General features: G+C 40.7%; 1 protein-coding gene across 3 annotated transcripts in view; it reads left to right on the top strand.

The window, feature by feature from the left end:
• agap1 (ArfGAP with GTPase domain, ankyrin repeat and PH domain 1) overlaps positions 1-12,528 on the top strand; it is a 183,051-nt gene that overhangs the window by 135,926 nt on the left and 34,597 nt on the right. For 2 of the 3 annotated variants that reach the window (XM_042404430.1, XM_042404429.1), the window contains one exon: positions 2,089-2,250. In XM_042404430.1, the coding sequence (XP_042260364.1) occupies positions 2,089-2,250 (162 nt within the window). Of the gene's footprint in view, positions 1-2,088; positions 2,251-8,608; positions 8,687-12,528 lie in introns of all 3 variants that reach the window. The other variant, XM_042404431.1, reaches the window with a different exon arrangement.

Genomic DNA, 12,528 nt, shown 5'->3' with positions numbered 1-12,528 from the left:
GTAGAACAAATTTTAACTGATATTTTAGAAAATCGATTAAAGAAAACGCAAATTAACGTTTCCATCCGCTGCCGCCTGCAGTCGGTGGCGCTGAGTCTCCTGTCGATGCAGTAAAACACAAGAAGAAGAAGATGTGATGAACAGAGATGAAGAGATGGAAACAGGAAACACATCTGGTCACATGCTTCCTGTCCGTCATCATTTATTCACTAAATCTGCTGCATTTTTCTTGACTTTTTATGTAATATATCAACTTTTTTTTGAATTTTTTTAAAGCACAAATTGAAAAAATACATAAAAATGGGTGAAAACACAGCTGCTCCTTTTGAGTAAGACACCAGAGAACTTGTGATTTTCTGGCTCATCAGTTAATCCAGTGATCGTTTTCTCGGTTGATCAGTAATCTGTAACTTTTTCTTTAATTCATCTCTGAGAGGTGAAACTGGTTCCTGTGGTCAGTTCAGTGGGAGCAGCTGTGGATGGCGAGGAGGGAAAACCCGCCAGAGACAACAATCAGAGCTGAACGGAGGAAGGGGAGCAGAGAAAGTGAAGGAGGAGGAGGAGGAGGAGGAGGAAGTCTTGAGGCTCGGGGTGGTGGTGGTGGTGGTGGTGGTGGTTGGGGGGGGGGGGGGTTGACGTGGATGGAGCGCGGCTTGCAGATGGGAGGGCCGTTAATCCACGGCGGTTAATTGCGCGCTCGGGGATGGCATCTTGTCAGCAGAGATAAGTTGTCACATTTTCCACTTGAGCTGAGACTAAACGATTGTAAAATAAGTTATGGCCGTCCTTGGGGCTGTCTGCCGTTTGGGGACGCGGCAGCGGCGGCGGCCAGCGAGCGCTTGTGTGTGTACATATACGTGTGTATGTGTGTGTGTGTGTGTGTGTGTGTTTTGTGCATGTGTTTCCATCTACATACTCAGACACACACCGTGCTCATGTCAGTGTCGCCGCTGCGCTCTGATATTGATGGAAGCTGAATGTTATTTTATTCCGCCGCTAGTCACAGCTGTCAGCGGCCGCCGTGAAGAGTGGAGGGCAGAGAGAGAGAGAGACTCCACTCCCTCTTCTGATAGCCTCGCTCGCCCCCCCTCACCCCCCCCTCTCCCCCCCAGGCCTACGACCCACAGACCCGCATGTCGACCCGAACACGGCCGGTTTAATCAACACCAGCTCTGGTTTACTGCGCTGGTTCTGGTTGGTTTTCACCTTCAGATTCAGCAGTTTTGGGGTTTTAAATGTTCATAAATGTTCATATTTTTAGTCGTTCTTCAGTTTTAAAATCTGTAAAACATATGAGACCTTCTGTCTTCAGATACTCAATCTGATGAGGAAAAACTCCACCAACACAACCTTTTAATGCAAAAAAAAAAAGGTGTAATTGAGGTGTTATTCATAAAAAGAGTCCAGTCATTTATTATTTCACCTCTATAACGTTGTGAGATGAGAGGTAAAAAATAAAAAGAATAAGTGGAAATCAAAGCAGCAGACTGTTTAGTCTGTGTATTGATGAAGCTCTAAAAACACTGGATCCTACATGTCTTATTACACCCTCCCACCTCGTAAACACTGATACCTTTCAAAGTTCATGACACCAATTTGTAACACCGACTTCCTGTTAAAAACTTTAATTTCAAAGCCTAAAAACGAGAGAAGTTGATTGATCTCATTTCAGCCCCGACCTGAACACAGGCTGAGTATTTCTTCTCCTGGTGGTGAGAACTTTGACTTTATGTTCGTTACATTTGATCCGTTTTGACGTCGACCACCTCGAAACAACAAGATGATGCATCTCAAAAGGTTTTATTTGATTCTATTCATCTTAAAGAACAAAATAAAAGTCATCTTGTTGTCTCTAGAGCTTCCTGTCACTCTTTCACAGTAAGAGCTGTCCACTGGGAAGCTATTTTAAAGCTTTAATTGGGAAGCAGAAGTGTCTTCCTGTTGCTTTTACTCGCTAAAAGTAGCGACTTTAAATTGTTTGTTGCGTAAAAACAGATCAACATGGAAGATGTTTGGCTTATTGATCAATGATCTTCCTCTATTATCTGCTCTGAGCTTCTTGTTCTGAAATCTTGTTTGTTTTTCCAGACACGGGCCTGGGAGACTCGGTCTGCTCCAGTCCCAGTATCTCCAGTACCACCAGTCCCAAGATGGAGCCGCCGCCGTCGCCGCACGCCAACCGCAAGAAGCACCGGCGGAAGAAGAGCACCAGCAACTTCAAAGCCGACGGCCTCTCTGGTACTGCGGAAGGTAACGCCATCTCCCCTCCCCCTCGCCTCACACTTTCCCCGCCCGGGTCAGACCGCTAAACCCAACCCCCCAGAAACCAGTCTGAGAAACCAGTCTGAGAAACCAGTCTGAGAAACCAGTCTGAGAAACAGAAACACATCAAATACTTCAAAACGTTTAGATATTTACTTCCAAATATCCATATACTTAAATACTTTAACATCTCTGTGTACTTATATACTTACAAATAATAAGAAATATACAAATACTTCCAAACATTTATGTGCTTATATATCTTAAAATATATAAGTACTTATACTTCCAAGTATCTGTATACATATATACTTACATACTTACAAATATCTATATACTTTAATACTTTAACATTTCTATGTACTTATATACTTACAAATAATAAGAATATTCAAATACTTACAAATATTTATGTGCTTATATATCTTAAAATATATAAGTACTTATACATCCAGATATCTGTATACATATATACTTGTATACTTCCCAGTATCTATATACCTTAATACTTTAACATCTCTGTGTACTTATATACTTACAAATAATAAGAAATATCCAAATACTTATACTGATCTGTGTGCTAATATATCTTAAAATATATATACGTACTTATACTTCCAAGTATCTGTATACTTTTATAAATACCTAGAAATATCTATTAACTTATATATGTCTAAATACTCTCAAATATCTGTTAACTAACATGTGTGTACTTGTACATAAACCAAATACCTACCAAATATCTTTATACTTATATACTTCAAAATATCTTTATATTTTTATATTTAAAATACATTCAAATATCTATGGAAGTATATCCATGTTAATACTTTCTAATATCCATAAACATGTATATTTGCAACTTCTTCCAACTAACTACTGTAAGATACTTGTGTACTTCCAAAAACATGCAGATATCTGTGTACTTGTTTATTTCTAACAGCGTCCAAATTAACTGAAGTACCTTTAAATATCTACAGTTTATACTTAAATACTTCCAAATATCTCTAAATGTCTGTGTTCTCACATGCTTCCAAACATCTATTTACACTTTTAAACTTTAAACTTTACACTTTAAATGCTTCTTGTTTCTTTTTTCTTCAGTAAAACACAAAAATAACATTCAGCAAATGTTATTAAAACGTTTAGTTTAAAACTGATGAATCATCTGTTATAAGAAGTGAACTGAAGGAGGTTGATGCTGGATTCTACCTTCACAGTGTAAACAGTGTGTTGTGTAAAGATCCCAGATGATGAAGATGATGATGATGATGATGATGATGATGATGTTTATTGGAGACCAGGGTTGGGAAACGCAGTCATGTGATCGTCTGAGACTCCTGACCTCCGGCAAGAGGGAAGGATCTCTCCATCTTCTCATTCTGTCAGCCCTTCATCTCTTCACCCTGCTCCTCCTCCTCCTCCTCTTCTTCTTCTTCTTCTTCTTCTTCTTCTTCTTCTTCTTCTTCTTCTTCTTCTTCTTCTTCTTCTGTGTCTCTGTGTGTTCGGGGTTCATCCCTGACGTAACTCTGTGAATCAGTTTGTAACATAACCTTCGCCATCTGGTCGATGCTTTGATCCGTGACGTTAACTGGACACTGAAACCTCCGACCACAACAAACCACAACAAACCACAACAAACCACAACAAAGCAGACTTCATCTTTAGACGTTTCCTTCATCCGTTGAGCAGTTTTAGATGTTACGGGGAGAAATGATAGAAGAAGAAACGTCCACAATGCTTAATGGTCTCCTCGTCTAGTGTGTAATACGCCAAGAAATGCAGAAATACAGGCAGTGAAGAAGAAGACTACCAGCTGGTAAACATAGATGTAAACAAAGCAGGATTCATATCTTTAAGACCAATTAGCTTTGCAAATATTATTTTGTCTGTTGGACGTTGAATGTTTACAATAAAACTCCACACGGCAGCTTTAACGTGGTTTATATGAACTAGCAACACCGCTAACTCCACATCAAGGTAAATATATATATATAATACTTCTTACTAGGGCCAAAATAACAAAGTACAAAACAGTATTGAAACTTTTCCAGTCAAACAAACCTGCATTCAATCCCAAATCTAGAAAAAATGACTCTTTGTTGCAGTTTGCTGCTGCAGCAGCTAGAACACATAAAGTCTGTGGTGACAATACTTCATTGTCCAGTTATTTAATAAATATTTCAATAATATGAACACTTTCAAAATGTATTTGTATAAAAATCATGTGGATGGGGAGGAGCGTTGGGTGGGCATCCAATCAAGTACTCTACTGGTATGGGGATCTCTTTACTGGTATCATCATTCTTTAAACGATACCGTGTAAACGTTACAGACGCTGATGTCAGTCGCTCACAGACCCTCAAAACAGACCACAGTCACATGTTTTTGAGGAGTCGAGCGTCTCGTTTTCATGCCGTTCTTTATTTTTAACAGAGAAACCTCATATTCGGGGTCCAACATCCTGCAGTAAAAAAAGAAAGAATTAATTATTGTATTTGTATAACGGTAGATTGAAGCCTTTATTTGGACATAAAAGTAGATGTTTGTTTGGAAAACGTTGAGCGTTTCTGCTCAATCTGAACCCGACAGATTCCTGCAAAACATCCAGTGTGGTTTCGGCCATTTTGACTCGTTAAACTTCCGACTCGGCTTCACGTTTGTTTATTTTCAAATGTAGATATTAAGAAATGTCTTCCAGTCATGCGGGGTCCTGAAGGTCCACGTCTCAGTTGTATCTCTCAGATTTCTGCTTCGTCTCCTTAGATATCAAACAAACGTCTGCACGCCGCTTCACTCTTCTTCTTCTTCTCTCACGCTCTCCTATAACACAGTGTGGATGGTTGAACAGATGTGGGAGCAGCAGCAGATGTGTAATGTTCAGTCTCTCCATCACGGACGCATCAAGCAGCTGACAAAGCAAGTGGCTGTCTGAGTGACAGATCGACGCCGCGTCTCCTTCCATCTCTCCTCCCTCGCTTCCTCTCCTTTCATTTGTTCTTTACACATCCACCTGCCTCCCCCTGTACTCCCACACTTCCCCTTTTCCTGTCCTCCATTTTCTCTCCTTTCTTATCGTTTCCTCTCCCCGTCGTCTCTCTTACGTCCTTTTGTCTCGTCTCCTTGTTTTCCTTCTTCTTCTTCTCTCCTCTCACAGACTGTCTGAGCTCAAACAATTAAGCAGCAGACTCATCAGGACTGGATGTAGTTCCTCGTCTTTTCTCTCTGCGACCATTTTTATTATCAAACACTTTGAGCTCCGCACGTTGTCAGACGCTCCCCGAGCCCTCGACTCGCCCCCCCATTAGTCAGCCGGAGAGGCTTAAGTGAAATATTATAAATAATCCACCGTATTGAAATCTTTTATCAGCTGTGTCACTTTCATTATTCAATAAGCGATTAGTAACAGTCTTCCCAATTTAGCCATTAAGCACTGAGCGCGCTCGGCCGGCCGCCGGCTCGCCGCCTGTCACGCCGGGGCGGGCGGGTGAAGTATCTTCGTGTCAGAGCGAGGCTCGCCGTAATTCATGAGGGGGAACCGCCCTCTGCGGGCCGAGCTCCCCCAGGTAGGACCACACCCACACACACACACACACACACACACACACACACACACACACACACAGCTCAGTGCTGTAACGGCTGCAACTAACCGTTATTTTCATTATTAATTAATCAATGCAGGGTTAAAATATGAGGAAATAATGACATTCACATTCTTTCAGTCCACGGTGACGTTTTTAATTTGCTTGTTTACAGTACAAACCTTTAATATATTACATTTTTATTGATAATAATTGATTTTTCACCAAATTTTTGCCATTTTAAATGCTGATGTGACTCCTCAAGTGTTTATTTTGAGGCTGTTGTTGCAGTTAACTTATTATTTATCATGTTGGTGGAAGAAATATGTTGATTCAAGAGTTTTTATTTCTTTTAAGTCGACTTAGAACAAACCTGCAGAGCTGCAAACATCAAGCAAACACGCTCTGATTGTTGGATTATTTTTTCCAACTCCAGACTTCTTCTTGAATCACTGAAAGTATCAGAAATTGAGACGTGAAGAGGTAAAAACAAGCAGAAGATGAACGTATAATAAACATATTTGTCCTCTTCATCTGGTTCCTGCGTCAGGTTTAACTTCCTGCTGATCAACATCAGCCCTCAGCTCTCGTTAACTAGCCGCCGTTTGATTCCCTCCCTCCATCCAGGACCTTTTTGAAAGTCGACCTGCCGAGTCAAGATACCTTCACACACACACACACACACACACACACACACACACACACACACACACACACACACACACGCGTGGCTTCAGATGTTTGAAGTGGCCCCACACAGGTAGCAGCAGGATCACTGAGCACATTCCTGATCGCAAAGACAGTTTTTTTTTTTGTGTGTTTGAGAAACGTCGGCTTTGATTCCTCGACCAGCAAACTCCTCACAACAGGTGTAGCTGACGAGAAGAGCGTGTGTGTGTGTGTGTGTGTGTGTGTGTGTGTGTGTGTGTGTGTGTGTGTGTGTGTGTGTGTGTGTGTGTGTGTAGCTTTAATAGCCCTCTCATAATTCGACCCCGACAGTCGGCCGTCGGGTCTGTTTGGCGACGGGCTCGGCGGCGCACCTGCAGCACGTCGCCTCTTGACTGGCTCATTGTGAGCGTGGATTCCTTTTAAAGTCGAGGTTAATCAGGAAGATGGGCGCCGCTCGCCATCACGGGTCAATTTGGGTCAGCGGGGGGTGGTGGGGGGAGGGAGGGGGGGGGAGGGAGGGGGGGTCAAGCAGGTGGGAAACAAAGAGGGTCAGTGTGGAGGAGAAGCCAGGTGGTCGGAGGATACCTGACGACGGGAGACGTTTGAGCCGTCGACGCTTTGATGAGACGCCGAGGTCGTTTTAGTCCAAAGTCTTCACTGTCGACGCTCCGTCAGGATCTTTATTTCTCTCTTTAGTTTGTCTTTTATAACCTGTTTCAGTTCTTTTTGTTAAAAATATTCAATAATACAGTTCACATATGGAAGTGGAGGGATGCCAACATTAGAATACATTTAATCAACATGAAATTCAACTTTTTATTTGCATGAATTTTAATTTAAATGTAACATTTCCATTTTTAAATATAGTATAAATATAGTAGAAGTAAAGGTTAAATAAATAAAAACATTAACTGACGTATATTTTTAGTGTCTTTTCTTGACTTCCATACACTCTGAAGGCTTTTAGCATTTTAGGTGAATCATAAAGAAAAGAAACACAAACTGTTTATTTAGTTTTGAGTCGCAGCAGTTTTTCATTCAGACCTCCGACCTTTTCAAAGTGTTTCTGATTCATTTTTAGATGAATAATGTACCCGTGATCATTTCAGAGCGGGTAAATCCTCGCTCGCCCTCGCCTCCTGTAGGAGAACGAGAGGCGACGAGGGAAAAGAAACAAGCAGAGTAACATTTAAAGTGTCGATCTCTCTCGCACCGCCGTACGACTGTATTTCATCTTCTGTAAATGTTGGTTTGGTGGCAAATGTTCACAGTAGCCTCGGGGGGGCGGGGGGGGGGGTAAATGTGACTGAAGGTTCACTGTTCAAGACGGAGCAGAGGTCAGAGGTCACAGCTCGACCACCTGAGAGAGAATCAAAGCTACAGGAAAGATGTTTTATACCTGAATGTTTTATTATTGTCTTCATTTATAATCAGTGTTTTCTACTTCCTGCAAACACATTTAGAATCAGCATTATTGCATAAATAAAGTCTTTATTCTCACTTTAATCTCACTTTGTGCTGTTTTCTAGAGCTGAAACTAACAAATATTTCGTAATACGTATAATAATATACGTATTATTTTTTCAGTTAAGCAGATTAATTGTTTAGGAGACGCCTTAAAATATCTCGTTTATTTAGTCCAAAACATAAAAATATTCTGTTTACAATGATATAAAAGGAAAAACAGTCAAATAAATGTAGTGGAGTAAAAGTTTAAAGTCCCTCAAATTTGTACTTAAGTGCAGAACTTCAGTAAAAAGTTCTTTTCCTCCGCTGATGTTTTAGTGCGAGAACATTTAAGAAGGTTTGAAAAGTTTATGTTGCAAACGTACTTTAACCTCTTCATCGTGCTCATTGGCCCCTCCCCCTCGTGTATCGAGCCACGCCCCCCCTCCTCTGACTCCTCGTCATCGATGCTGTTTTTGACGCCTGTCTCTCTCTCTGTTTCCTTCTTCTTCTTCTTCTTCTGTTTCCTCTCGTTCATGTCGTCTCCTTCCCGCCGCTCTGTTTTGTCTCCTGTCGTCCGTTCCCCCCCCCTCCTTCTCTTTCCTCTCTTCTTCTCTCTCTCCTCTTCCTGCCGTCGGTGGACGCAGCCAAACGTAAAGCGTGGAAACTTAATCGTGTTGGTAGTCTGCGCAGCATTTACAGCAACAGTCTGGATAACTCGGAAGGTAAACTGCCACCGCTGCTGGGACGGAGGGACGAACATCTCCCAATAAGCTGTGATTTAAAAATATTCATATATTTAGGTTAAAACTGGGCGACATCTGGTGTAAAAGAGTTTTCAGACGTCTAAACCACATATGATGGTTGTTTAAACCACATTTATCAAGATAGCAACAGTATTTTTTAAAGGCTATATAAAAATATTTAGATTTTTCTTGTGAATTAATGTTTAATTTGAGCTTTTCAGGATGAATCACATGGTCACAACTTGTTCAAATATACAGTTTAATGAAATAAACCTTCAAACTAACCCTTAAAAGCTTTATTATCTGATGTTTTTATGACTCTTTCAGCTGTTTTTATTGATTATTTGTTGGTTGTGACTGTCTAGCCTTAGAAGTGACTTTTAATTAAATGAGACAACCTGATTAAATAAAGATTAAATAAAAAAAATAACCAGATACAAGGAGTTACAAGCAGAGATACTTTTATTTTAAGGGGTCAAAAGTCAAAAACAGGTTGGGAACGACTGATTGAAACAGCATTTCGATGCCTATATTTCAAACTGTAGTGAGGATCTGCTTCACCATGAAAAGTAAACGTGTAATTCTTAAAACAACAGTTCTACGCAACTTAAACACACTTTCCCACTAAATTGTGCCCAGTTTTAACCTGCAAATCAACAAAAATCACTGCTTATTTTGATGCTCTGTGTGTGTTTGGAGAGACAAACGCCCACCTCCCCCTGACCTGTCCGTCACGGCTTCTTTCCCCACCTTGCATCCTTCTGCCCCGCCCGCCTCACCTGTGAGGATGCAACCAAACAAACACGCCCCCCTCCTCCCTCCTCCCTCAGCAGCAGATGTTAAACGTGAGTGTTGGATGTTGTTCAGCTCCCAGATTCTTCTTAAATTACACACTGATCTGCTGAAACACCTCAGATGTTCTTAAACCGGTTAAATCATCTCCGGTCAGTCATGAATCCTCTTCTTCATACGTGTTCAGTAAAACTAGAAGGACATATTTCTTTTTTTCAGAGAGACTTGAGAACAATCGGCTGCAACATTTTCCAGGTTATTAATGTTGTAAAAGGCAGCGAATAATATGGGGAGTAATGACCTGTGTCGCAAAGCAATACTGTGTGCGGTGACATTTAAGGCTTTTAATTTGTGTTTCCCGAGGCCCCCTTTTGTCTCCCTCACACCTCCCCTCTCATTGCACCCACCGTCCTGCCTGTCACACACACACACACACACACACACAGATGATAGGCTTGTATGCATGTCCTGCCACCCCTCCCTCCCTCCCTCCCCTGCGTCTTGTAAATGCTGTATATTCGGTTTGTTCTGTTTCTGCTGCTAAAGGTTGCTGGTGTCAGAGTTCACAAATTGCCTCGGCGCCACCTCTCTCCGTGTGAATGTCGCCCACAGTAGCCGAGAGCGGTGGCAGTAATTACCAACACGGCGTGGCGGGTGACTCGCCGTCTTGAGTGTGTTTGTACTCTCATACATACGTTTTAGTCGCGTACACAAAGACAGAGGAGAGGATATCAAGACGCTCAGTGACTCATTGGGAGGAAAATATCTTAAAGCGGCAAGAAACTCAAAGCTGACGTTACCTTTAACTACTCTAGCCGAGAAACAAAAATCAAGTTTTATTCTGTAAAAAAGTCTTATTTTCTTATAAAAAAGTGAAAAAATCTGAAATATTTGTTTCAGATGCAAATAAATTTCTGCCTCATTTCTAGAAAATTCGAGAAATAATTTTACTTCTCGTCCATTTTGGCTTAAAAGTTGAGATTGTTTCGTTAGACTGCAGTTAATACGCCCGATGAAGACTGTGTGATATGGTTGATAGCTCCGGAAACAAGCCAGTGAGTGGACCTTGAGTTTAGACCGTTTCAGAGGTCAAGAATCACTTTTCAAGCTCAACATGTTGCAGCTTTCAAACAAAAACTGCAGAAAACGTTGAGCTTTATCAACACATGTTGAGTTTGTTTAGTTCGTAATCATACGTACATCACGTCGTCATCAGCATAGAAGTTAATTTTACATCAACTGTTGTTGAAAATATTGAAGTTGTATTTTACCACCATAATCTTTTTGTCCTCGGGATCAAAAATAGTAACAGATGCTGATTATTAATCATCTAATCTATCTATAGATATCTATCTATCTATGAAACTTCAGAAAATATTTTTAAATATCCTTGAGCTCAAAAACCTCAAAATATTCTGTTTACTTTCATGTCAGACAAAGAAAAACAGCAAATCTTCAAATTCAAGAATCTGTAATCAGCAAATGTTTGACACTTTTTCTTGAAAAATTACTTAAATGATTAATAAATGAGTTGCTGATTAATTTTCAGTTAAGCAGATAATGTTTTCAGCTCATAATGTTTAATATTAATCACATTAATCAACATCGAGCCAAAATATCATAATTGCTGTCTTGCATTACTGCTTTAAAACTGTGTTAATTGGTTTTCTGGCGTCTTGGAGGCAGCAGAACGAGCTGTAAACACAACATCGGACTTATTATTATCTTATAAAGTTGCTAACATGTTAGCAAGCAGCTGGCTACTTCCACATCCAGCACTGTCCAATATTAGCGCACTTTTAGCTCCGGTTTGGTCTCCACCGACTCCTGAGAACAATATTTGGCTCTTTAGCTGCTCGATGTCTCTAACTTTGAGATTTATACATAAAACAGACATAAAATGTGCTGCAAAACCAAAACTAGGAGCTAAAAGAGGCTAAAAAGCTCTGTAGAGATGTGTTTTTGTCACTTGTGGAGGCTTTCAGAGGAAACCTGGGTGGCGGGATTGTTTCTGCCCCCCTCGTTTTATTCATTAACCCACGTGGTGCGTCGGGTCAGCGTGCAGCATTTAAATCCAGGAACAGCATTTAATTTATGCCACACAGAGGCAGGGTCTTTCTGGATTGTTGGTTTCTGTAATTGTCAAGCAGCAAACCCCTCCTCCTCCTCCTCCTCCTCCTCCTCATGAAAACAGAGAATCATGGGAATTTAATTATGATGGGACTCTGGCTCGTGACCTTAAGGGGCTCGACCGGCGCTTGATGGGCGTGTCGTCGTTTTAGAGAGAAGAAACACCTGGTTACAGTTCATAGATCTGTATCAAAGTACATTTGTGGATGTGAGAAGTCAAGACTTACTAGATAATTCATGAAATCTGGAAACATAAACAAGCAGGCACTTCTTTCATACTTTGATCTGGAGACGATTGTTGGAGGTTGATAATGTTTTGGGCATCTGTGACTTTGCAGGATGACGAACTGTGAGATTTTGACAACATCAGAAGTACAAAGTTTAGTCTTATTGTGAACACGTCATGTTGAGTTTTACGTTGAAATTTAGTAAATTTGTTCAGAATTGCCACCAAGAGTTAGTGGTAGAAATCAGGACAGTTTTAGTTCTTCTTAAGCTTAATGCAGCTGATGTTGTGTTAAGTAGCTGTTTTTCTCTCCTACTTGGACGTTAAATGAACAACTGGTGTCTCAGGTCTAAACTTTCTTTATAAAGCAACAATAAAACCAGAAGAACCAGTAGGAAACATCTAGAGTTGTGTTTTTAACATTTGGCTGTATGAGTGACAGGTAACATCTCATCTCTTACAACTGGTTTTGTTTCTTTTTTAGTCTTTTGACATAATGTTGTCAGTTTTATTCACATTTTACACAATAGGTTTGTGTGTTTTTCTCATCTGTTGCTTCAGACAGTTAGCAAGCAGCTAACAGTTAGCAAGCAGCTAACAGTCTGGATAACATGAACACTGTAATATTTCTTACTAAACAAACTCAATCCTGCACTCGTTCCTACGTAAAACC

Source organism: Thunnus maccoyii, chromosome 24 (assembly GCF_910596095.1).
Source record: "Thunnus maccoyii chromosome 24, fThuMac1.1, whole genome shotgun sequence".
Lineage (NCBI taxonomy): Eukaryota > Metazoa > Chordata > Actinopteri > Scombriformes > Scombridae > Thunnus > Thunnus maccoyii.
This window is presented reverse-complemented; position numbering and strand designations above follow the sequence as displayed.